Here is a 26,528-nt window from a genome sequence, read left to right on the forward strand (position 1 = left end):
TGCTTACAATATCTTTTACATTATAGTCCTTGTGCAGTACTTAATGGCATTCTAGTCTTCATACCCGTTTCTAGCTAATGGCATTATAGTCTTTATGGCTCTTGCTTGCCACCTCGTGGCAGCCCCTACTACTGACAATGCTTGCTTACAATATCTTTTACATTATTGTCACCTATAGCCCTTGTGTACCAGCTAATGTCATTCTAGTCTTCATTCCCGTATCTACCTAATGGCATTACAGTCTTTATAGCTCTTGCCACCTGGTGGCAGCTCCTATTACAAACAATGCTTGCTTGCAACCTTGGAGAACTTTGTGGACCTACATCTTGAATGACGTAGGATTTAAAATTGTTTTCTACTTGTTTTTTATTTAGGGGATCATCATATTAAGATCTGTTTTGGTTCCAACACAAAATGTTATGAGTACTATGGTGACAACAATCAAGGAAGCAATCCATTAGTTGACTAATTTATTTCATGTCTCCAATTATGTTCTTACAGATTGATATAACCTAACTATGTCTAAGATTGCTCAGCAAACTTCATTTTCCTTATAGATGGATAAGAAAGCTCACTCAAAACATCGGACAAAAGCTTAATAGCTTCTATGCAGTTCATTATAAAAGCACTAGTACATTTATATACTTGTCGTCTACTTAGAAATGATTAAACACAAGTGAAATGGTATGCAAGTCATATAAGCATATATTTGTATCGAGATGTCCAAGTTTCAATTTATGAGAAGAATAAATTCATAGACTCATACAATTAGATCATTTACCTATCCCCCAAAAATGGATATCTATCATTTACAATATTTTGAATGTACACTACTTGACATGGGGAATCTCAAGTAATATGTAGATTAAAGCACGTGGATGTGAAAAACCAAAAGCAGTAGTATTAAAACTTTAATCATGAATGAATTAAATTTCAAAAACTAACATACAACAAAACTGCTTTCGTTTGTCTAATTGTCTCTGTAAATCTCCTCAAGATCATAAAATCAAAATGCCTTCCTGAGCTCAAGTCAGAAGAAAACATTGTCTGTGACTCTGTACTGCATTAAACAATGGAAGGATGAGAACGTAACTATTCTCATTTGTTTCGGGATCTCAAATAATGAAATGAACTTTCTTGTTTGATGATTCAACTATCGTATTCTGTAACAGTCTCTACTTGCAATACAACATTGCCATCTGGTCGAGAAAGAATGCTTGCCACTCCATTAATGTCCCTTTCAATCTGCAAATGTGCAAATGAGAATAAAATAATGGCTTTTTCCCTACAACCCATCTCAAAACAAGGAGAAAATGTGCCATTATCAGATGGAAAAAACAGATCAACTCAAAGCTTTCCTCATGATCATCTATCTCTTCACCATCAATGCATTGTTTAATAGAATTAATACAATGTGTAGTACTGCAAACTTTTACAGAAAATTCTACTGCCCTTCTACTCTTACCCTTCATCATGTAAAAGAGGGTGGGACACTTACATTGGTAACAGATAAATTTATGCAAACAATTAGATGTATGAGATGACTTACCATCATTTCGTCGTCGAGATATGATATGATAAACATCCTTTCAAATGTCCCACCTGAAATAATGGATTGGTGTTTAGATACAAATTATACTAGTGTAACAGCATAAAAGAAATGCACAGTACAGCGCATAAGCGAGATTGATTGTCCACACAGATATACTAAATTCTAACTGGAAAAATGACATTCTGAAAAAAACAGTTCAGTAAAACACGGTGAGAAGAAAATGAATAACTCCTGGAAGTGGGTCACTAATAACATTTTCAACTGTAAAAGCAATATCCTGAAATGCAGTATGTAAAATCATCAAAAGGAGAAATGGAATAATTCCTGGAAAATGGCTCAATAATAAATGTCTTATAGAAGGCCTTCACATGAGACTCCCGATGAGTGAAGACTGAATGCAATACAGTCAAGCACAAAAAAATGGATGCAATATTCTTCAATTGTAAACTTCAAGGTGGACTGTATTTTCTTTCACAAGCAAAAAAAAATTCTTATTTATAAATGGAATACTATACTAAATTACAGACTCATATGTGTCCATTGATACCAATGGCAATTCTTCCATAGAAACCCAGCTATAAGGCCTAAAGTTGTAATACGCTACACTCACAGGTTACATATGTCTATGCTGTTAACTCTAGTTGACATATTTCCTGACATTTCATAACCTTCTGAAAAACTATAATAAAATATAGTCTGGAAGAATGATAAAGAAAGCCATCAGATACGTCAAAGAATGCCTTATTGTCAGAAAAACATGTATCAATAGGAGAACTTGGGAGAGTTTAACTTTTGTTAGAGAAGCTCGAATCATGGAAGGTAATAAGTTTTAGATGAGCAGTCCTGTTCATCACAGGAATCTGGTGCGCTTGTTGGGATGCTGCAATCAAGGCCCAGAGAAACTACTAAAGAATAGCATGAGGCTAAATAAATTACAAGAAATACATAAGTAGCCAATGAAAGGGGCATGACATCAAGTACTAATCATCATGTCACTATGACATTTCCAATGAAAATTAAGACACTGTTAGTGTTAAACATTCATTTTTCCCAACCAACCAACCCCACATTTTGTGCCAACAATAAAAGTACTTTTAGGGTTGACACTTATTTCTGTGGCATGTCAACACATTAAATTTCAATAAAATATTTATAATTATCAGTAATTAGCCTTCATAGATGCATCATTCATCAGTGCGCTTATTTAAGAGGTAAAAAAGGATATATTTCAAGTCCTAACTACTAGAATGATCCTACAGGCTTCTTTTAAGATTAATTTGACAGGCAAAAATATTGCATCAACTGAACTCGTCATTTGATCTCATTGGACAAAGTAGACTGTTATTTTGTATGAAGTCCCCACTTTGAAATACAATTTAATTATAAATGATAATAATAAAATTAAAATATAAAAGAATATAATTAAATATAATTAAATATAATTAAATTTTAATTAGGTTAATGAATGGTCAAAGGCATGAAATGAAAAGTTGTGACTCTCTCAAACATGAGAGATAAAAGGAAGAAAAGAACCTCATTTGAGGGGGATAATTTGGGAATCAGAAGTGCAGATCTGATTGTGAAAGGTTGTGTCCCTTTCAAAGGGCAGAAATAATGAAAAGTCGCACTCTTTCAAAGGGTGCTAATGGTGAAAGGGTGTGTCTCTTGCCAAAGGGCATGCATGATGAAGAGGTGTGACCTCTCCCTCACATTTAGAGGTTTAAAGGAAAGGAATCAAAAGCATCTAGTGACATCACTATCGATCAGATCAGATCAGAACTGTTATTAAGTTACAGGCAGTAACATCCTTATTCTTGGTGATATGCATGGGAATGTGCTTAATATATGAAGTCCGATGATATTCTTATGCAGAATTTAATAATAATATTTATATAGACTGCAATATGAATGACAGTCATTCTTAATTCCATCTACATCATAGAAGAGGACATTACATTTTGAGTAGGCTTACTGTTCTAAAATGTGTAAAATTCTTTGTTGTCTGGATTATTGAGCTGTTAATGGAATCGATTGTGGTGCTCTGATCCAACGAAGCAGAAATCAGCATTCAGTCGCGATTATTCCCAAGTAATTGTGGATTGCCGGAAATTCTGATTTTTCCCCATTTAGATCGCGTATCGGGCCAAAATTGGCTGATTAATTGCGACTCGTGTTTAAATCATGTTTAAAAAACGCAAATAATTGCCCGAACCCTAAAAGTTACCTGTGAAATAAGGTAAAAAATCTATAAAATTGGCACTGATGTGAGGAGGAAGTCAGTGCTGGTAAGAAAGATGTGAGGAACAAGACCTGCATGATGTGAGGAAGAAGTCTAGCACAGTCGCGACATGAGGAATAAGACTGGGAAGAAGATTGGCACTCACACGAAGTGAGGAAGAAGAGGTGAATCTTTCAGAAGCATTCATCTATTATATTTAAAAAAATAATTTGGAATATGATATGTTTCTCATTAAATATATTCGTTAAATAATCTTTGCTTTAGAGAATCATCTTATCCAAGATGGAAACTGCAAACGCAGCCTCCAAGTTTCCTTTGAATTTCAAATCTGACTAAAGGTTTACCCACCATGCCCCATCATAAACGTCCTTTGGATCTTTACTGGTTGGTCAGAAAAAAGGACAGTACTTCATTTTGTTTACGAGAGGTATACTGTTAATAAAAAATGCTGAAAATGTTAATACTGTCAAATTCAAACGATTCCAAGAAATATCATATTATCTTGCAAAAAGTCAAAAGAGGATATCTTTACACGGTCATTATGACCAATATTGTATATCTGAAAAATTTAAAGATTCTAAATAAAATGTTCTATAATATCAGGCTGTTTTATCGTAAATTCCTTTTGCAAAACATCATTTCTCAGGCAAGAATCTAGCAGACCTAACAACTATTAGCAGATTAAGAAGAGCATATGTTTACATTGCATATAAGACATTAGGCACTTACTAGCATTCATTGCTATAGGCGAAAGGGCAAAGTTGAATTATCTTTTATTATTGTTTCCTTGAATTATTTTCAGTTAAAATTGAAACTTCATTACAAAAATTTGCTAAGCTAAAGCATGTGTACATTGCCAGATATCTACTACATAATCCGCTGTATCTAATATATATTCATTTCGGGACTTTGGATCAACTACTGAAAAGTCAAAAAAAGGTGCCAAGTAAGCAGAAAACTGTTTTAGCTAAAATTTCAGAAATTGTAAAGCACAAGACAATTCCCGGCAAATCAGAGTCTTTAAAGCATCCCAAACATCAATATTTGAAGCTAGAACTTCTTCTTATACCCACGCCTAGCATATAATCATCAAATTTGACACATGTTGGTTGAAAATTTTGTACACCTGGGGAGGTGTGCAAAATTGTGTTTTCAGCCACAGCGTGTGAGTTAAAACTCTCCTAATTCTAAGGGAAGGCTCCCATTTTTCTACTATTACAAATTAACTATAACACAGCACCTTAAGAAACTTTAACAACTATAAGGATTCTTATACAAAAAGGAAGTCAAGTTTCCATGAAATCTCAAAGTCTTCTGTCACTTCCCCGAGACGGGAATGTAGAAATAAAAGCTCAAAGTCGTTACTTCCCTACTATCCTATCTACCTTCCAGAATGATTAATATGAAAACAATGTACAACTTACAACAGCTCAAAGTCTGTTGATATGGCGCACCTCAGAATTACTATAATTAGGACTAACTACAAGCACAAAGTCCTATAATCTCTCTCTATTATGAACACTTAGCTATTTTAATCCTCAATACTTGTAGCAAAAAATCTACAAGAAGTTAGATCAAAGCTCCTTTTAACAATCTCACTAAAATCTCAAACATATGCATAAAAAAAAAAAACCACTATGACATAAAAACACAATGGATATAAGAACAAGGTTTCAACACAAAGTCTGAAACTCAAATGCCTTCTTGATATTACTTGAGAGATCAATTTACAAGTATAAAACACAGTGTCTTTATGACTGTAAATTTCTGCAGAGTTTTCTTGCTTGCTAAAACGATAAAAATACATAGAATACCCTCTGATATATATAGGAGGGGCCGAGCAAAAAGTGGGAGAAGTCCAACTAACTAAGACTTTTTCCACAACCACTATAACTAACTATGACTTATTCCAAATTACAGTCCTATTGCATTTCAACTTGTAATTTGTTTACATGCAATTACAAGTCACAAGATTACAAGTAATGAGATTACTTGTAATTATAAGTTTTGTTACTACATGTAATTTGTTGAAAGGAAAATACATAAAACAAAAATAAAACTCAAATGTCTTGAGACACTGCTTGTTCTTCTCTTTCCTTGGCCATGAAAGCTTGAAACTTGCTGATTGAATCCTACAATTCATTAGGATTTGGGCCTGCTATATTCCTTGCAACAACAACAATTTTGATGATGACATCAAAATATCTCACTGTCGCTACTCTATGTTCCTCAAGAACAGTCTGCATCTTGTCAAGGAAAACTTGCAATCCACAAATCTGTTGGTTGAGGTCATTGTAAATTGCTCAAATTCCAATTCCTGATGAAGCTTGGTCACCAACTTAGAAAGTATCACATCGTCAGGAAGCAACTCTTCATCTTGAATTACAATCTTGCAAGACATTTTCTCAAAGTTGGAGATAATATCCTGCTCCACTTCAGCATTTATTTCAAGAGCAACTTCAATATCTTTAATCAAGTCCTTGACAACTAATCATCTATTAATCATAAGCTCCTCAAACTCAATACACATTTCCCTGCTTGGTATCACAGTATTGTTGCACAAGATTTCCAACTTGACTCGATCCATGTCATGCCAAATTTTCAAGTCTCTTTCTATAGATTCCAGACTTTGCTTAAAAGTCTCCAAAGTTTGATTCAGTTGTAATCCCTTGCTGTAGTATATCAGTCCTCAAAATTAATTAATTGCAGCCTTGAGACATCTCAAGGCTGATCACGCCAAATATTTTGTCCTAAACAAGGAGATCAAGGGAATTTCGCTCTGGACCCTTTGGAAGGGTTAGGAGCAAAATTCATATTTTAGGTTCAATTCTTGACCTTTTCTCCAAATTCCCATGTCTACGCTTGTCCAAGGCGTCTCCAAGGGTGAACTCAAGCTTATTTCCCCCAAATCCATGCCCGGATGAAGGTTTTGACCAAAATAGGAATTAAAAGGGAGCTAAGGAAGATTTCGCTCCTATCCCTTTGGAAGGGTCAAGAGCGATTTTGACACTATCACCCAAACACTCATTCAACTCTCAAGTTTCATGCTCAATCTTCATGTCCTTTGCTCCTCGAAGGGTCAAATTGGTATCAAACAAGGCTCTAATGCAAAGACTCCTAAACTCAATCAAGGCATAACCCCAAGACTAGAGCAAGACCTGACCCAGAGAAGGCTTTCAAAGAGACCCTGACCTGGACCACCTACTGACCTACCTCAATTTGAGCAGACCTTGCTATCCTAATGATCTCTCCAACAACTCTCCAATGCAAAGGTTAATAGCCAAGACCAGGCAACCAAGCAAAGAAAACTAACCCTAGAAAGCAAAAAGCAGGGGTCCCCATTTACAATGGGGCGATGTGTGAATACGTCACAACAGGTTCGCACACATGGATTTGTTGGAATGACTTTAGAAACTCTCAAGCAAATGCAGTTGGTTCGCGTAAGGCCGAACTCCACAATTTTCCCTGCCTATGCCAACATGGGAGCTTTCTGGAATGGGTTGTGAACATCCATCCAGCATAAACGTTGGGAGAATTTTGACAGATGTTGCCACAACTCCAATAGAAATGTACATAAAAGAAGGAAGCAAAGACCAGGCACGTGAACTGTCAATGGAATGCCCACAAGAAAATATGGTCTCGTGGAACCCCTGGATTGCCATATATGCACCCAAAAAAATAGATTTGTTGAATATGATTTTGAAACTTTCAAGCAAATGTAGGTAGACAACATTATAGGGTACACACTAAGCATATTTGTTGACAGGACTGCAGGGTATCTCCAAAATGGATTGTTGAAAAGGCTTTTGAAAGACTCCAACAAATGCAATTGGTCAATGTAAATCCCAATTCTTCGCCAGTGTCTGCTCTTCTAGAAATTCGCTAGCACCTATCTCCTAAGCTACCCCTTCATCCATGGCACCGACTATCCAACCATATAATTCAATTTGGCTAAGATGGACTATGCCATGCATAAGATTCTACCACCATACCTACTGGCAGCCTTTTCCCCTTCCTTATAGCTGTACTTGTTGCAATGTTCGGACAGATTTTGGGATGGTAAAATCTACGAAATTTTTGCATGTGGGAATGTTGGCACCGTTCCACCAAAGACAATAACAAATGTCCTAGAAAATTAATGAGAAATTAAATGCCCACACCAACCACAATATTAATCATTTCTTTTTGGCAGAAATTCAAAAGCATTTTTGTTGGAGGAAGAGTATTGTTGGTAAGAGTTGCAGTGTAATATTTCTTTGTTTGAACGGGACAAATCAACCAACAAACTACACTTCAATTAGCAGTACAACATGGACATGCAGATGTTAAAATGCTCAAGTGGGTGTTGTGTGAAATTTGATGTGAGCTGCATTTGACTGCAACCAGATGAGTTTTGCTCTCTGCAATGGCACCAACATCTTAAGGTAGTTGGAACGCCTCTTTTATCAGCAATGACACAGAATCCAGAATTTAAAGGTTGCTTGAGGAAGAGAATCGCTATTGAACAGGTGAGTACCTTGAGCTTACATTGTGAATTAGCTGTGGCCCTGATTTTCTCGCTTGTCCAACCGCTGCAGGATTGTCGGAGCCACAAATTTTTAAATTTGATCGTGCTAGCTTATGTTTAAGTGAGAATACACATACTATTCATCATGTCCAATGGAGCAACTACTGATTTCATCTTCTAACCTAGCTACTTCCAACAACTTATGTCACTCCATTGATTCCCTCAAAGCGCTTTAAATTCTATGTCAGATGAATGAAAATGAGGAGAAATTCATATCCTCAAAAGAAAGAAGTGATATGGCTTTGAAATATTTTCTCTTGGAGTAATCCTTGCACCCCTTTTGGTGCAAGTGCTAGTTACTTAAGTGAATAATTGTTTATTAACTCAATAACATATCCGAGTTGCACAAAGTATCAAAATGACACAAATGATCCTGAAGTCTTCAGATGCTGATCTGAAACAACTGGGTGACTCTCTATAAAATACAAGCTTCTCCAAGAAGCTTGGTGAGCTCCTAGAAGGTTGGAAATCAATCCTAAAAGCATCACAAGCCTCAATGAGACCACATGAGCTCGCTTCCAACATCAATTATGCAAGGCTCATCCTGTGCTCTCCAAGAACATTGGAGTTCTCCATTACTCAACAATTATCCTACAGGAAAACTCAGAAAATAGGCTAATTGTCCATGAAGTGATCATGCTCGAGAAGGGGAGATTACAATAGCTGTGAAAATAAAATTGAAAGATATTTTGGTGAGCTTCAAAATCTTGAGTAATCAAAACGAGGATGTCGATGCTTTAGAGACATTAGTAGAATAAGAATGATTGGATCATTGCTATGTTTGCAAATTGAAAAATAAAATGGATGTTCCAATCCAAGAAACATATGAGATTGGTTTCTAGAAAGACCCTGATGAGAGGCTTGAACTTGAGAAGAATGCTGATTTTGAGCTCTTAGAAATTTTTAGACCCACAACAAATAGTAAGGAGTTTGACTATCTCTGTGGTTATAGCTTAGGGCATTAATTTAGCAAAGATTTGATGCTTCCTATTCTATTATTGCAAATTTGTGATCATTGTGGAAAGCAATTAAAGAGGGTAAAAAAATGAAGAGCACAACTTGTAGCAAAGGGTATAGAGATCCTTTCGTGTAATTTCAACAGTTTATAAGAGTATAGGATGAAGGTGATAGATTGATACACTTCATATTGAAGTTTGTAGTGGAGTAGGAAATGTGTGCTCACCTGATGCATCGTTTTATTGGTTCATTCCTTATTCATGGTACCATCATTCCAATTACTCAAGGAGTTCACAATGCTTTTAGCCATTTTTCACTTCGTGAGGCAGAAGAATAGCAAATTTTTATAGCAATCTTCAGGGAACAAGAGGCTAAAGCAAGGGCTAAGAAAGAAAGCAAAGCAACTGAAAATAAAGACAAGCTTAAGAAGGAACATGAATTGGCTCAAGAAAGACAAAGACAAAGCGAGGAATTCATGATAGACTTTTTTAAGTCTTTACAACAAACTAATAATGGAGTGGAAACAACTTAGGTTTCAGAAGCTATAGTTCTTAAGGCAACCAAAGTTGAGAAAGAGTGATTTTGCAGAAGGATCTCCAAAGATAGACTCAACAAGGATGACACTCTCTTCAAAGGAAATCTATGCTTTTAGAAAAAAAGTGTATACGAAGTTGTTGAAGTTTATCAGATTTGAATATAGGATATTTTAAATTTAAGAATGTAATCTCCAAGTCTTATTACAGTATTATCAATCACTAAGAATATTGATTATAATATGAACTGCTGCTCCAATGATCGATTTATAATTATACCAATCTCTCTACAAGTGTTGTTTTAAACAAAGAAACAATTGATATATTACTTATCGATATTACCAACATACGGGCTGTTGTGATGAAGCTGGCAGTCAGGCTTGTGTCAATACTTAATATTTCTGTATGTTCACAAGTACGGATTGACCACCTCTACATATAGAGGGAGACATGCCTACGTAGAGGCATGCCTATACGTGGAACATGTCCACGTAGAGTGTAATGTCCCCTTCCTTGTGATGTTGCATTCAGTGGTCCATTGGCCTATCCTGGAGACCCGGAGACCCGTAGACTATGTGGAAAGGTGAATTAAGGGTTCCCATGTTCCTTGGAGTTCCAACCAGACTGGTCAGGGGTGGAATGTGAACTTACTATTTTTAGTAAATTAGGGTTTGGCGGTCAGGATGGTACAGAGTTGCTAAGCTCGCCAAGCTCTTTCTCTGGTTGCGAAGATAACGATTTTTGGAGCATTATTTCATGACTTACTATTTTAAAATTTTTAGTAAGTAGCAGTTTGGGGCATTCTATTTTTGGCAGTCCTGGATTTGGTCCTATCCCAGCACAATTCAATGATCCTCATTGCTCAGCCTCATCTGGATTCCGTTAATAATCAGTACTAGAACTATCAACAATTTAATTAAATATTATTGCTTATCCTAAGGTTATTATTTAATTATTTTATTACTTATTGATGCTATGGGAAATTGTGCAAAATATGATATTTTTCCTAAGTCATGCCTGGGCGATTTATTTGGAGATTAAAAGGAGACTTCATTCTTTATATTTTAAAAAAGTTTATAATGCCAAAAATCGTGGCCCCTCTCCTTGGCGTGATTTTGACTTAGGAAAGTGGGCGCCACTTTGGGTTCACCATGAAATGAAATGCAATTGGAATGAGGCGAAATTGGGAGGCAGTTTTATTTGAATTTCAGATTGGAAAAGCTATATAAATAGAGGTTGGGCTCCTCATTTGGGTATCCAGAGAAAATATATCGTTATGCTGTCGGAATGACTCCAAAGATTCTTTGAGGGTGAATATCTCTTAGATCCTTCCTTCCGGTTTCAAGTGTGAGACATCACTCCTAGCTGTGGTGCGTAGTTGTGAGCTTTTTGGTGATTTTTGGGTGTGTTGGTGAAGATTTGTGTGCTGCTAGTTTTCTGGTGTGTGTCGACTGTAAGTGTATTTTGCTCGTAGTTGCCTGTGTGTTGAATGCATCATTCTGGGTGAGGGCTCGTTGGAAGCGTACCAGAGAGACGATAAGTCTCCTATATTGGCGTGGCATTTGGAGAACCCTCCAATTTTTAGTTGCAAATCGAACTATTCAGCAAAAATGCCATTTCCAGAATTGCATTGGGATGCGTGCATTTCTGTTGGTGCTCTTCAATTGCAATTTCGAGGTATTGTTTTGTTTGCTTATGTCATACGCTTCATTTGCTTCTAATTTGGTATGATTCTATGGGGTTTTGAGTGAGTTACAAGCAATTTAGTGGGTTTCGGGATGGCTAGTTCTGCATTTTCCTTGTATTTGATTTCAGAACAGCAAGTAGTATTATTGGTTAGAATGTGTTAGTGAATTCATTAGATATGTACTTCACTCTATCTCTTTTCACATTTCTATCATTGTATGAATTGCTTCAGTAGTACTGACAAATTCATTCTATGTTGTATTTCCCACTGAACAAGTGGAAGAGGATGGCTTAGCCGCCTATATGTTTGTAATTCAGTTTTGTCCTCCCACTGAGCAAGTGGTTGAGTGATATTGTCCTCCCGTTGAGATATGCTGTTGAGTGATAGTTTCATTTAAAAGTCCTCCCACTACATAAGCGGTAGAGTGATTTGGTTCTATTATGCTTTGTTGCCTTGGCTGGTTTACCACCAAGTTTGTGTTCTTCATCCCGCTGAAAAGTGGAAGGGGCTGGCTTGCCGCCCAGTTTGTAATTGCATTGTAATTTCCAGCAGATTAGAAAGCTAACGAACCCCTTGTCACCGTATGCTCTCACCTTCCCACATTGGGCTCTTGGTGATCAGAAAGTGGAAGGGTTACCTTTCAGTGGCATTGGAATTATATTTCCTAACTTTAACGAGTGCATTGTAATGTTGTGCTTGAAATCCAAAAAAAAAAATAAGAGGGAATTTTACAGTGGTATCAGAGCTGGTTTTTCCTGCCAGCGTGTGAAGTCAGGTTAAACAGAGTTCTCCATGAGTGACAGAGACGTCCGCTACTACAACAGAGAAGAGAGACGCCAGCAGTATCAAATTCCTGCAGTGCCTCTTGAAGAGACTTTTTCAGAAGTCTTGAGAAACAAAGATAAGGAAGTTGATTCGGTGGACATAGCAGATTCAATGGGGGAAAGACTTTTTGGACAGAGTGAAACAGCTATGGCTGTAGAGAAAATAGAGAAGAAATTTGACACTATGATGGACATGATGTCCCAGATGATAGCCACCTTTAGGCAGAGTGCTGGAGGAGGGCATAATCAAGATCCAAATCAGAATATGAGTGGTAATAATGGCAGTACTTCCAACAACTCCGGTGGTAATGGAAATGGCAACAACAATGGCAACCATGGTAATGGAATGCCTGTTGGATCGGTGACTAGGCCATTGCAACTTGTTTTCCCTCCAAGGGAAACACCGCCTCCTGAAGTGGAAGTCCCTGTAGCTGAGGAGATTTGGGCCAGCTATGTGGAGTATGCAGCAATTCCCCAAGAGATTCGAAATGCTATGTCTCTTGACCAATACATGAAACAAAAGAAGAGAAGGGAAGGGAGATATGATAATTGTTACTCCACTCCCAGGGATTTTCAACAGGCCCTTGGGAAGGTCACTCTAGCACACTTCGATGAAAGTAGTGTGAGCACGGCTAGAGCTTGGGTGCAGAAGTTGGACAACTACTTGTCCTTGAGACCCATGCCCGAAGAAGAGGCCATCAAGTTCGCCACCTTGCACCTAGATGGAGCTGTTGATGAATGGTGGTACCATGGGTTGATCACCCTTGGTCACAACTTGATCCATACCTATGCTGAATTCACCAACAAGTTGATAGAAAGATTTGATACCAAGGATCCGGAGGTGAAGTTTAGAGAGCTAGCACAACTCAAACAGCAGGGTTCTGTGGACACCTTCATAACTGAATTTCAGAATCTTTCAGTTATTGTTAGTAGTATCTTGGAGAAAAGACTGGTGGTCCTATTCACTGAAGGACTTGAAGAACCATTGAGAGGTTGGGTAAAAGCCTTTGACCCGCCCACCTTGGCTGATGCAATCAAGAAGACTAGAAGCATGGAGTTGGCTGCCCCTAAGTCTAAATTTCAGTCAAAGCCTTTCCCATTTCGTAAAGACAAGAAGAAATTTTCTAGTCAGCCTAAGAAGTTCCCTCTTCGGATGGATGATGAGCTCTGTCAAGAACTTCGAAGGAAGAATTTGTGTTACTCATGCAAGGAACCTTGGGTTCCGGGGCATAGATGCCATGGAAAGGTGTTGACGTGTATTTTGTATACAATCATACACAGAATAAAATACCCAAAGGCATCTTATCCTCTCTTGAATAAAGTCTCTAACTGCTGAAGATTCGCATGAAGGATCAGTTAGGATGACTCCAATGTTCTGGTTAGTAGGGTCTCTACGTGTGGATAAGCACCAGCGGTATGATGTGATTTGCTGTGTCCTCAAGGGGCCTTACACTCCGAAAGTCTTACTAAACTAAAGAAGCTTTCAAAAAATGACAAAAGGACAGGGTTTGCAAGAGGTCTAATCTAATCTAACCCTAAGAATGACTTCATGTGGACAAGACTTGGCAAGATTCTACCAACTTCAATTTCGCCATAAAATAACAACTTAATTGAAATTGATGCGATCTTCTAAGGTAACGAAATGATTTTCAATGCATCAAAGATCAAAGACACTACCACGAAGGTACATATCCAAGATACAATAATGATTGAAGGTTAAGTGATTCAAATATCTCCAGTTGACCACGCAAGGCGTTCCTACAATCAGCAAGAAGCTAGTGGTATGGAAAGCGAATCCTACCAAAGATCAAGTCTCACACTATGTCCTTCGAATTAACACACTACTTTGATTGAGCATGATTCAAAAGAATTGAACAACCATGAAGATAACCAAGAAAGTTGCAACAAAACACCATAACTTCAATATTTCATTGATTTCAAAGTCATCATATACAACAATTGTTTGAATTCCTTTCCTCAAACTCAATCTTGCTACAAAAGTAAAATTGCTTCTAACTATAATCTCTCTAATACATCAAACTTTCTCTCTAATCTCTTAACTATCTCTCCTACAAATGAAATGAAAATGAGGGTATAAATAGCATCCTCAATTACAATGAATGGTCCAGATTGAAAGCAGATCAACGGTCAAGATCATGACACCTAAACCCTAATTAGGTTTTGTTACAAATAGCCTCCTTTTATTGCATAACATTAAATGCATAGCCAATTATAAATTTGGCACGAAAATCTAGGAGACATAGACCAATGACAATTAAGGTGCCATGTCATCTATAACAACCTCTCATCTAGAATCTTATTCCCTTTCCAATGCTCCTTTTTAGCATATGCAATGAATCTTGATACGATTCCCTCGATCTCAGCAATTGGAATCTCGGGAAGATTCTTCATTCTTTCTTCCAAGTGGATGACCTGATCAAATGCATCTAGAAGAGTTGCGTCCCATGTAAGTTCAAGTTCCTTAGTCTTTTCAATCAGGAGCATGGTAGCAAACATCTGGTCTTGTTGCTCATCTGTGATATTGACGTCCTTGCAAAAGATGACCTTGATTCTATCTTCCAATTCTTGCAAATCCACATCTGTCTCAACTTCGATCCTCCTGCCAAGAATGGTACGTAGTACCTCAAATACTCTGTCCTGGATCGGGTTGATCACCTCCTCAACATGACTGCACCTAGTACTGATGTCCTCAAAGAGAACTTCCTTCATCTGGAGTAAGGTTGACCACTGAAGTAAACTGTGAGGTCCTCCATCCATAATCTTTTCCTGCGCTAGGACCTTCCTCGATGTTTGTCTAATTACTTTCAAGACAGGAATGATAACGTCCTTGGTATGAGCAAAAGCGGCCACCGTTATCATCAAATTGTGGATGATCTCAAGAATTTGAATAGCTCGGTGAATAGTCTTCATCATCCTTGTTGCAAATTCTACGGCAACTGTATGAGATTTGTCCATCCAAGTACTCATACGCTGGACCATACTCCTAAATCTCTCTGCCTCACCAATTGATTGAAGGGGAAGTGCCTGTATAGGTGATCTTGCTGGATCTTGACGTCCTAAAGGCTGATTGAGATGGCTGAAATATGTTCTCCATGCACCGACCTCCCTCTCAAGCTTTCTACTCTTCTCCATTTCTTCTCTAAGCTTGTCCTTCAATGCCTCAAATGAATCTGTGGCATCATCTAGTGTCTGCTCGGCTGTGGATGGACCTAGCTCAAATGTCTCTATATCATATTCCTCTGCTAAGATCTCACCTTCATACTTGTCTACTGCCGGTGTAGCTATCTGCAATTTTCTGGACCCAGTCTCATCTCTAATCATCTTGGACATCTTGGTAGCCTTTCTCTTCTCTGTCAATTCCTGGGAATGTCCAACAAGGCTCTCTAAATCAATCACATTCTCTTCGTCCTCGATCACAATCACCTTCGTTAATCTTTCCTTCAACCAATCTGGGATGGCTGATCTTGTCTCTCTAACCTGTATCTCCTTATGCAATATTTCTTCTTCTTTGTGAGGAGATGTTACCTCGTCATTGTTCTTGTCTTCATGTAACTCATAATCTTGGAGAGATCCACTTGGCGACCCTTGAGGTACCTGTCCTTCTCTATCATTCTGAACCATCGACTCCATAGACTCCTCCACTTCAAGTGTCCTTTTCTCTTGTCGAGAAGATGTACCGGATGAACGATCTCGGCTGGCCTCTTGTTTCTTCTTGGAAGATTCTCTCTTTCCAGGTCTCTCTTTCCTCTTCGAGCCTCTTGGATGGAGATCGCCTTCACTTGCACTTCGAAGGTTGCCCTCATTTGCATTTCTGGGATTAGGATTACCTTCGCTTACACTAGCTCCACCTTCGGCTGGCTTCTCTTCCAAAGTGAAAGTCATAGCTATGCCTTGCTCTCTCAACTTCTGATGCTGCACATCAACCCATCTGCGAGTACAAGACAAGACTGGAGCCATCAAAGCATCTAGATCCACGACCTCGGGCTCATTCCAATCTAACCTTACTGATTTGCTTTCTCGATCATAGGATGACTGGAGATGTCTGCCACTGTCCTATGCTTGGTCGGCCACTCTGTAAATCTTGCATTTCCTGATGAAATCCAAAGGCAATCTAGAATGCATCTTTCTTTTCACTTCAAGATCGTCTAAGAGATTCATCATAAAATCTTCTATCTGAAACTCATGCTTAAACTTCCTACCGACTGTCTCCTCTAAATATCCATGTGGATCAAAGCTTTCCCTCAAGGCAAAGGATGAAAAAGAATACAAAGCTAACTCCTTCTCTGCGTCATCCATGGCTAAAGCATTAGGACATACCTCAACTGAATTGCCCAATATGATAGGTACCGGGACTCCATTTCCGTGTCTGTGTCTGAATGCCTTCGCATAAGCTGCCAACTGTCTTGTTACCTCAAGTAACACAATTCTATCTGTCGGATATCTCGGCAACATGTATGGAGGTGAAGGACATCCATGAACTCTGATATAAGTAAACTTCGGAAATTGGATAAACCAAGCACCGTACCTCTTTACTAGTTCCTGTGCATCCTGAGATAATCTGTTGTGAATCCCACCTTGCAACGTCCTTGTGATGTTCATCATGAAGGTATCATTAACTAACTTGTAGTTGCTTCCTGGCGGATGATGCAAGTGGACATAGGAATCACAAACTCTGACCTCGCCGGGCCTCTTCCAATCACTCCTCTGTGAGGTAGTCCTGCGTATTCGAAGCTCCTGATCAAGGCATAGATGACGTATGAACTCATGTGGAAGGACTTGGTAGCTTTGAGTCTCCTCAACTGTACGTCCAAGCAATGGCTAATCATTCTAGCCCAATGAATTGTTCCTTTACCCTGAACTATCACCTAGATGAAGTAGAACATCCACTTTTCAAAGTAAAAAGCCTGAGGGGCTCCTGTGACTCGGTTGAGCATTGTAATCAAATCTCTGTACTCCTCCTGGAAATCAATCCTGTGTGGTGTGTTCGGTACCTTACTCAGGCGAGGACGACTCTTGAGTAACCAGTTCTTGTTAATGATGCTTAGGCAAGCATCTGGATCATCTTCGTACATTGACCTGGCTCCTTCTATGCTCTTGTAAATCATATCTCTGTGCTCTGGAAGATGGAAAGCCTCACTTATAGCTTCCTCTGAAAGATAAGCTAAAGTGTTTCCTTCCTTGGACACGATCGTTCTGGATTGAGGATCATAATGACGAGCACACTCGATCATTAACTCATGACACTGTACTGCTGGAGGGAAGCCGGCCGCCTTAATGATACCACTTTCAATTATCCTCCAGGCGACAGGTGATGGCTTGCCAATGTAAGGGACATCTCGAAACTTCTTCGTGCTGAAGTTGCCCAAGTTAGTATCTCCAATGTTGCTCCACTTCGACACGATCTTGGTTTCCACTTCTTCGGTCTTTTGATCTTCCTTCATGAGAGCTGGACGACTGGTGGATGCTCCCGCCTTAGGGGTCGCCATACCTACACAACATTTCACAATAAGTAACTAGATATTGCAATGCATAACATAGATTAGATTATTTTTAGGAAACTTCATGATAAGTCTTTGAGTTATCATTTCCTAAAAAACGATTGAGCTAGGGGAATTCAAAATTCAAAATTCGAAAATTAAGCTATGACGATCAACGTTCAAAATCAAAACAATAAATCAATATCGCCATACCTTTCTTGAGAGCTAACACAAAAATGTAAAATGAATAAAATCGCCTAGGCAAAATCGATATTAGATGGCTTCAACGTGATCTCCTCTTCAAGTTAGCAACTTCGCCACCCTTCAAGTCTTTAACGTGATCTTCCAATATCCTTGGCAAACTTGCACAAATGAAACTAAGGTTCGCACTTCCTTTTGATAATACTTGCGCCTCCCTTGCTTGAACTAAAATTCGCACCTCTAACACACAATTCGCACTTTCCCTTGTCTTCCTCAAATCGCACTTGAAATGGTAAAATGAGAATGTGAAAATAACAATCTTCATCTCCCCTTTATAAGCGCTCATACCTCAATTACCACTAGGCCGACCTTGGTAAAATTAGGCAATTAAAAATGATTTTTTAAATAAATAACAAGGCCGACTTCACAATCCAAGCGCTCCATTTAATTTTTTAATTAATTAATAATTAATTATTAAATGCCATCATTTTTTAATTAATAAATTCAATCTTTTTTACAAGGCAATAATTAATTAATGTTCTAGCGCAAATTTTAAATGCTATTTAATTGAATTTTCAAAGCTTATCGAATTTAGCATTTAAAATAAATTCAAAAATATTTGATTGAGCGCCAAAATTGGAGAGTGGATAAGTGCAAACCTCATCGCCCTGGTCCCTGACTGAGGGACAGGAGCGATCCATCAACTTGGTCTTGATTCTTGCAATTTTGACGTTCAAAATCTTCATCCTTACGTTGAAGTTGGCGTTTTTGCTAGGAATTTCAAACTTAAGTGACTTGCCTGTGTGAATGAGTGCCTCTAAATGTGATATCGCCCTGGTCCCTTGGAGAGGGACAGGAGCAATCCTTATGTTTTTACTTGAAATTCTCCGTTCTTGATATCAACTCCACGTTCATTGCCTTTCAAGCAACGTTTCAAACCCTTTGCAACTTTGTTTTGTCATGATCTTCGAAGGATAACAAGTGTTTTAGCAAATATCGCCCTGGTCCCTTGGAGAGGGACAGGAGCGATCCTGGTGTTTCCCTTTGATCTTGCTTTTTAAATCACCAATCCTCTTTATAAGGCGAATAATAACATGGTTTCTTCATCCCACGCTTGTCTCACTTGACTTCTACAAGGCGTATTTGATGTTGGGAGGATTATCGCCCTGGTCCCTTGGTGAGGGACAGGAGCGATCCTTGTGCTCTAATCAACATTCTTTGTAGTTAACCTTTAACTTCTCGCTCATTGCCTTCCAAACGACCATCTTGATCTTGCACGATCCTGCCTTGTCTTGATTTTGAGGAAAAATGAACGTTTTAATAAAAATCGCTTTGGTCCTTGTCCAAAGGACAAGAGCGATATAGCTTCCTTGTTCAAATTGGTATTCATTTGACGTTTAAAACCTTTGTATATCATCTTCAAAAGACACCTTGGACCTTTTATCATCTCGCATAACCTTGACTTAACGTGATTTTTGAGAGATTTGGCCAATATAGTCAATATCGCTCTGGTCCCTGCCTGAGGGACAGGAGCGAACTTCAAGGTTTTGAGCTTGTCTTTGCTTCTATTGACTTGTAATTACTTTCATAGTGTAAGATGAAGTCCCTTGATCCTTCCTAATCACTTAATACTTGATAAACTTTCGAAATCTAGGCCTTCATGAGGATTTCGCTCTGGTCCCTTCCTGAGGGACAGGAGCGAACTTGAACATTTGATGCAAATCTTTCAATACTGGCGACCTTTGATGCTTTGTTCTTCATTGAGATGCCTTAAAACGTCCTTACCACCCTTTACATTGACTTGGAGAGGTTTGAACCTAGGTAGAAAGCAAAATAAACATCATTTCGCCCTGGTCCCTGACTGAGGGACAGGAGCGAACTTGCTCTTGTAGGCTTCATCTCACTTTGCTAACTTCAAAAATTATCTTCAATGGTCTTGTAATGCTCCGTTTTATTCACCTTTGGCTTGGAAATCGTTCAAACTTGGCAAGAAAATCATCTAAGACAACAATCGCTCTGGTCCCTGACTGAGGAACAGGAGCGAACTTGGGCATTTGGATCCCTTGTTGACGTTTTGTAATCTTCAATTTATCTTCAACGGGTTCAATTCACCTCCTTTCTTGCCTTCAATCCTAAAACTTGCTTGATCTTCGCCCAGAACATGCCCTATGAAGGATTTTGCTCTGGTCCCTGGGAGAGGGACGGGAGCTACAATGGATTTTGCCCTGGTCCCTGACTGAGGGACAGGAGCGATTTTTGCAATTTGGTCCACTTTCTTCATGTTTGTGTCTTCAAATTATATTCAATTGATAAAATGCATCTCCTTGGACCCTTTCAAATCGTCAAGTTGTTAAAATCCTGCAAGGACAAAGCAATATTTGATTTTGAGCTCCGGTCCTTCACTGAGGGACAGGAGCGATTTTGCTTCCTGAGGCATTTCCGTGTTCGTGAAATTCTTCAATTTATATTCAACGAAAAGATCACGCCTTTCTCTATCACTTCCAATTCGAAATTCATCTTGACCCGACAGGAACAGTAAGATTTTTGAAAACGAGCTCCGGTCCTTCACTGAGGGACAGGAGCGATTTTGCTCCTACAGGCCAAAATATCATGATTTCACAAGTTTAATCACTTCTGAAGGCAAAAACAAATCATTTCCAATGCCCGGGATCAAATATCAAAAAGACTCAAAATTTGGTCAAAATTACTCATTTGGACAAAATTCACATTTTCATCATCAACACTTAGACAAATTAAGACTCTGCACCCAAAATTCCAATTGAAAATAGACCATTCTAGCGAATTCATTCCATTCAAAATTGCATCCTACAAAAGGAAGCTTAAAAAGCTCTCAAGACTGACTGGACTCTGGCCTGAAAAGACAGTAACGGAAACCCTAAGGCTTGACCCTAAATCCAGACAACTGACGAACTACCAAAACCCTAAAAAAACAAAGCGAAAGGCGAGCAAAAACGAGCAAAAAGAGGGGGTCCCCATTTCAAATGGGGCGATGTGTGAAATGGTCACAACAAAAGGGTAATGCTTGGCAAATGGAAGCATATTCAGCTGATGGATCAGATTCTGAAAATTCAGAACAGCAGCTTGATTTGGAGGAAAGTGAGTATGAAGAGGCTCCAGAAGGGCCTGAAAGTGATCAAGATGATAAGGGTATAGTTGCCCAACTCTCTAGCTTCCACAAGAATGAATCATTCAGAGTTCAAGGAGCATTGGGAGAGCACCGACTTGTTGCTCTAATTGATACAGGAGCAACTCACAACTTCATCGATGCTAGGATTGTTGCCAAGAGAGGTCTTATCACTAATGATGTTGAAGACTTCAAGGTCATGGTGGCTGATGGATCAACAATTTGTTGTAAACAGATGGTGTCGAACATGTCAATGAAGCTTGGTAATTATGAAGTCAAGGATGACTTCTATGTTGTCAATATTGGAGGGACCGATGATGTGGTCCTAGGCATTCAATGGCTGTGATCTCTTGGTGAGATCACTCTTAACTTGCAAACCATGGAGTTAAAGTTCATGACTGAAGGGAAGAAGGTGGTTTTGCGAGGAATGTCTAATGGGGGTCCTCGGATTGTATCCTTGAAGAGGATGGAGAGGCTGATCCATCATAACCAAGTAGAGTGGGCAGCAGAATGTGTGTTAATGCCATCAAACCCATTAGAAGACAAGGGCAGCTATACTACTGATATTCAAACTCTAATCACAGACAAGAGCAAGGTCTTTGGAAATCCGTCACTTAGAAGATCTCCTGAGTATATGGTCATGCCATCCCACTCATCTGAAGAAAGGAGAAGCTATCCTGAATATATTCAGGCTTTGATTTCAAAGAGGAGCACGATGTTTGAGACTCCACCCCCAGGTAGGCCGTCTGAGCGCGGTACTGAACACATCATTGAGTTGGAAGAGGGTACTAAGCCTATCATGATTACTCCTTACCGTTACCCAAAGAAGTAGAAGGATGAGATTGAGAAAGCCATTAAGGAGCTCCTAGACATGAGTTACATTAGGCCAAGCAAGAGCCCCTTTGCTTCGGCTGCTGTATTGGTGAAGAAGAAGGATGGGACCATGCGTATGTGCGTGGATTACCGAGCCTTAAATCAAAAAACCATCAAGAATCGGTACCCCATTCCGAGGATTGATGAGCTCATTGATGAGTTGCATGGTGTCGTGTACTTCTCCAAGATAGATCTCAGATCGGGCTACCATCAAATCAGAATGAGGGCTTCTGATGTGGAGCAGACTGCTTTCAGATGCCACTTTGGGCATTTCGAATTTCTAGTCATGCCTTTTGGTTTGACTAATGCTCCAGCCACATTTCAGTCCTGCATGAACAAAATCTTTTAGAAGCAGTTGAGGAAGTTTGTGCTCATATTCTTCGATGACATTCTCATCTTCAGTAAGTCTTGGAAGGAGAACTGTTAATGCATGATAGCCTCGGTAAGATAAATGATTGAATGAGAGATAAATGAAGTCTCTCATTCAAACATTTATTATCGTGAGGGGGCACGATCAAGTGATGTCTTGATCGGCCATTTCCAAAAGACATGGCTGGTCAAGGCATCGCTTGACCGTACCCAGCCCACTACATATACCAATTGAAATAAAAATGCTCCTCTCCTGTAACATAAAAGAAGACAATCAGATTTATACAACAATTCAGTGATACATAATACATAGAACAAGATAAATTTTAATTCTGATCCACAAAATTAACATGGTATCAGAGCCAAGTTTCCTTCTATAAAGCCTAACCGCCTGAAGGAAGATCCGATTAAGATCAGATTGATATCTCCTTGAAAGTCTCGAATATGGCCACATTGCAAGAACTTGTCCTCTCAAACTTAAACTACAAGCGTCCCTTGCTGAAGTCAGAAATTCAGACGTATGTTCAGAAAAAAATGTTCTCTAGAAGAAACTCAAGATACCTTGTGATTGAGAGGGAGCTTACTAATCAAGATTGAGCACTTCTGAGGTAAAAATTGTAAATATTGATTATTATTATTAATACTAATAATTATTTTATGGGCCCTGTGTAATTCATAAGGAAGTGACGACTTCCAAATGATTTCCACTTATATTTTTGAGGTTATTGGAAGGTGACGATCTTACAATAACTCAAGATTGTGGATAGAATCATCGACTGAGGCAATCCACGTAAAAGCTTGTGGATAGAATCGCCGACTGAGGCAATACGTGAGAGCTCATGGATAGAATCGTCGATTGAGGCAATCCACACAAGAGCTTGTGGATAGAATCGCCGACTGAGGCAATTCACACAAGAGCTTATGGATAGAATCGCCGATAGAGGCAATCCACTCAAGAGTTTGTGAATAGAATCGCCGACAGAGGCAATTCACATCTTGAAACTATGGTCCCAAGATAAGCATCATACGACTTATGAATATTGCTCCCAATACCTTTTACATTTATCTTACCTAGCTAAGAGGGAGTGTTAATGCATGATAGCCTCAGTAAGATAAATGATTGAATGAGAGATAAATGAAGTCTCTCATTCAAACATTTATTATCGTGAGGGGGCACGATCAAGTGATGTCTTGATCGGCTATGTCCAAAAGACATGGTCGGTCAAGGCATCGCTTGACCGTACCCAGCCCACTACATATACCAATTGAAATAAAAAATGCTCCTCCTCTCCTGCAACATAAAAGAACACAATCAGATTTATACAACAATTCAGTGATAGATAATACATAGAACAAGATAAATTTTAATTTTGATCCACAAAATTAACAAGAAATTGCAACACTTAGATGAAATTCTTAGCATTCTGGAGTCTGAATCATTGTTTGCCAAAGAATCTAAGTGTGAGTTTGGAATGAGGGAGTTGCTCTACTTGGGACACATCATCAATGCAAAGGGTGTGAATGTGGATCCCGAAAAGATTAGAGCTATCCTTGATTGACCACCACCTGAGAACATAACTCATTTGAAAGGATTCTTGGGTCTATGCGGTTTTTACAGAAGGTTTGTGAAGGGTTATTCTTAGTTGGCTGCCCCCCTAACAGATCTCACTAAGAAAAGAGCCTTTGAGTGGTCTGCAAAGGCACAAACAGTGTTTGATCAGTTTAAGGAAATCATGAGCTCATGCCCGGTTTTGGCCTTACCAGATTTCACCAAGCCTTTTGAACTGCAATGTGATGCATCAAGGGAAGGTGTTGGTGCAGTTCTTATGCAAGACAAGCACCCTATTGTCTTTGAAAGTAGAACGCTGAGAGGGCCTGAAAGGCTATATTCAATCTATGACAAGGAGATGCTTGCCATAACGCACGCCCTTGCGAAATTCAGGCAGTACCTGGTGGAAATTAGGTTCGTTGTTAAGACTGATCATAACAGTCTTAAGCATTTCATGCACCAAAAAGATTTGCATGAAAGGCAGCAGAAGTGGGTTAGTAGGCTTCAGGCTTATGACTTCGACATTGAGTACGTGAAAGGGAAGAACATAGTGGCAGATGCCCTTTCACAGAGATCCATCTAAGCTCTATATGTGAGCTTACTGCTGATTGGAGGGACCTATTGCTTGCTGATTATGCCAAAAATCAGTTCACAACCAGCATTGTTGAAGGCACTTTTCATGATGAAAAGTACAACTTGGTTGATGGATTGATTTTGTATAAGGGAAGGATCCTTCTACCTGAATCGAAGTTGAAGGAGGTGGTCTTGCAGACTTTTCACGACATTCCCCTTGCTGGCCACCAAGGTTTTTTCAAGACTTACAAGCAGATCCGAGAGAGATTCTCTTGGAAAGGGTTGAAGAGAAATGTCTTGAAGTGCGTTAGGGAATGCCATACTTGTCAGAAGAATAAAGATGAACATACAACACCCGCTAGTTTATTGCAACCATTGCCAATTCCCAGTCAAAAATGGGAAAGTGTCTCTATGGATTTCATCACTGGGTTGCCAAAGGCTAGTGGGAAGGATTGTATCTATCTGGTGGTGGATAGACTGACAAAATTTGCTCATTTTTTTGCCATCACTAGCTCATTTACAGTAGCTCACGTTGCTGATTTGTTCTTCCGTGAGGTGTTTAGGCTACATGGGCTGCCTAAAAATATTGCGAGTGATAGGGACATCAAGTTCCTAAGCTCCTTCTGGCAAGAGATTTTCAGATTATGTGGTACTGTGCTAACCCCAAGCATGAGTTACCATCCCCAGACAGATGGACAAACAGAGATAGTAAATAAGTGGTTAGAGGGTTACTTGAGGAACTACGTTTCAAAACAGCAGAAGGCTTGGGTAAGATGGCTACATCTTAGTGAATACTGCTACGGTTCCACTTATCACATGTCCATTAGGATGTCTCCTTTCATGGCACTTTACGGTTATGAGGCCCCTAGCTTTGCTGATTTAGTGTTTGGAGATAGTAGAGCACCTCAGGCTAGGGATATGGTTCAGTAGTGTTAGGACATTCTAAAGGCATTGAAGGACAACCTCCAGATTGCACAAAATCGGCAGAAGTTGTATGCTGATCAGAAGCGTATCGAGCACTCATTTGAGGTTGATGATATGGTCTACCTAAGACTTCAGCCCTTCAAACAGTCTACTCTCAAGAACAGTGGAGCGGAAAAACTCAAGCCACGTTTTTATGGTCCATTCAGGGTCATCAGGAGAGTAGGAGTTGTGGCTTACGAGTTGGATCTACCAACGAGTAGCCGAGTACATAATGTCTTCCACGTGTCACGCCTCAAAAAGGCACTTGGGCACAATGTGATAGTCTCTCTTGATGGTCTTACAGAATAGAGAGAAGTTGCAGAATGTTTGGTTTCTTTTCCTTTTCTTTGGATATATAAGCAAGTAATGAATAAAGAACAACAAATAAGGAAGGAAACTGAAACAAGTAAGAACATTCAATTAAATCGGAATTGATACAAATCGTACCAGGCAGATTTCTGATTTATAATATCCAGTTATTCCCTACGCACTGGGGATGTGCTTACATCCAATAATGGCACCGACTGAAGGGTAAATGATGAACACAAACCAAGAACACCAGCTATGGCTGAATGAAAGTCTTCACCACTTCCAGCATATAGTGTACCTGCTGCAATGGTGGCATCAAGCTGAAACAATCACGCCCCAGCTGAGAAATTCAACCACCCTGCTGAAACCCTCACCAAGCAATCTGAATCTCCATGAGGAATAACGCATACACTCTAACCAATAATGCCAATGCCAAAAGAATCCACTGCCAATCAATAGCTGAGGGCTACGTCACAGCCAGTACCAATAATGGGGTTTGCGTCCCAGATTGAAGAATTGCTCTACCAGAGCAAAATCGCACCAAACAAGTTTTCAATATGCAAAAGATAATGAGAAATTAGGTTTCCTTCTCTTTATATCTCTTTCCTTCCAAATCGAACCCTAAAGATATATGAAAAGCGCGCTTTAATATAAAGTCATACTTCCCAATATTGGGTGCCCAAGTATAG

General features: G+C 39.1%; 1 protein-coding gene across 1 annotated transcript in view; it reads right to left on the minus strand.

Moving 5' to 3' along the window:
• Positions 1–903: 903 nt before the first annotated feature.
• Positions 904–26,528, minus strand: part of LOC131037761 (probable plastid-lipid-associated protein 13, chloroplastic) — a 146,304-nt gene continuing 120,679 nt past the window's right edge. The window contains exons 6-7 of the mRNA XM_057969956.2: positions 1,550–1,602; positions 904–1,245 (exon numbers count right to left, since the gene is read on the minus strand). Coding sequence (XP_057825939.1) covers positions 1,150–1,245; positions 1,550–1,602 — 149 coding nt within the window. The 3' untranslated portion in view covers positions 904–1,149. The remainder of the gene's footprint in view (positions 1,246–1,549; positions 1,603–26,528) is intronic.

The sequence above is a fragment of the Cryptomeria japonica genome, chromosome 4, assembly GCF_030272615.1.
Source record: "Cryptomeria japonica chromosome 4, Sugi_1.0, whole genome shotgun sequence".
NCBI lineage: Eukaryota > Viridiplantae > Streptophyta > Pinopsida > Cupressales > Cupressaceae > Cryptomeria > Cryptomeria japonica.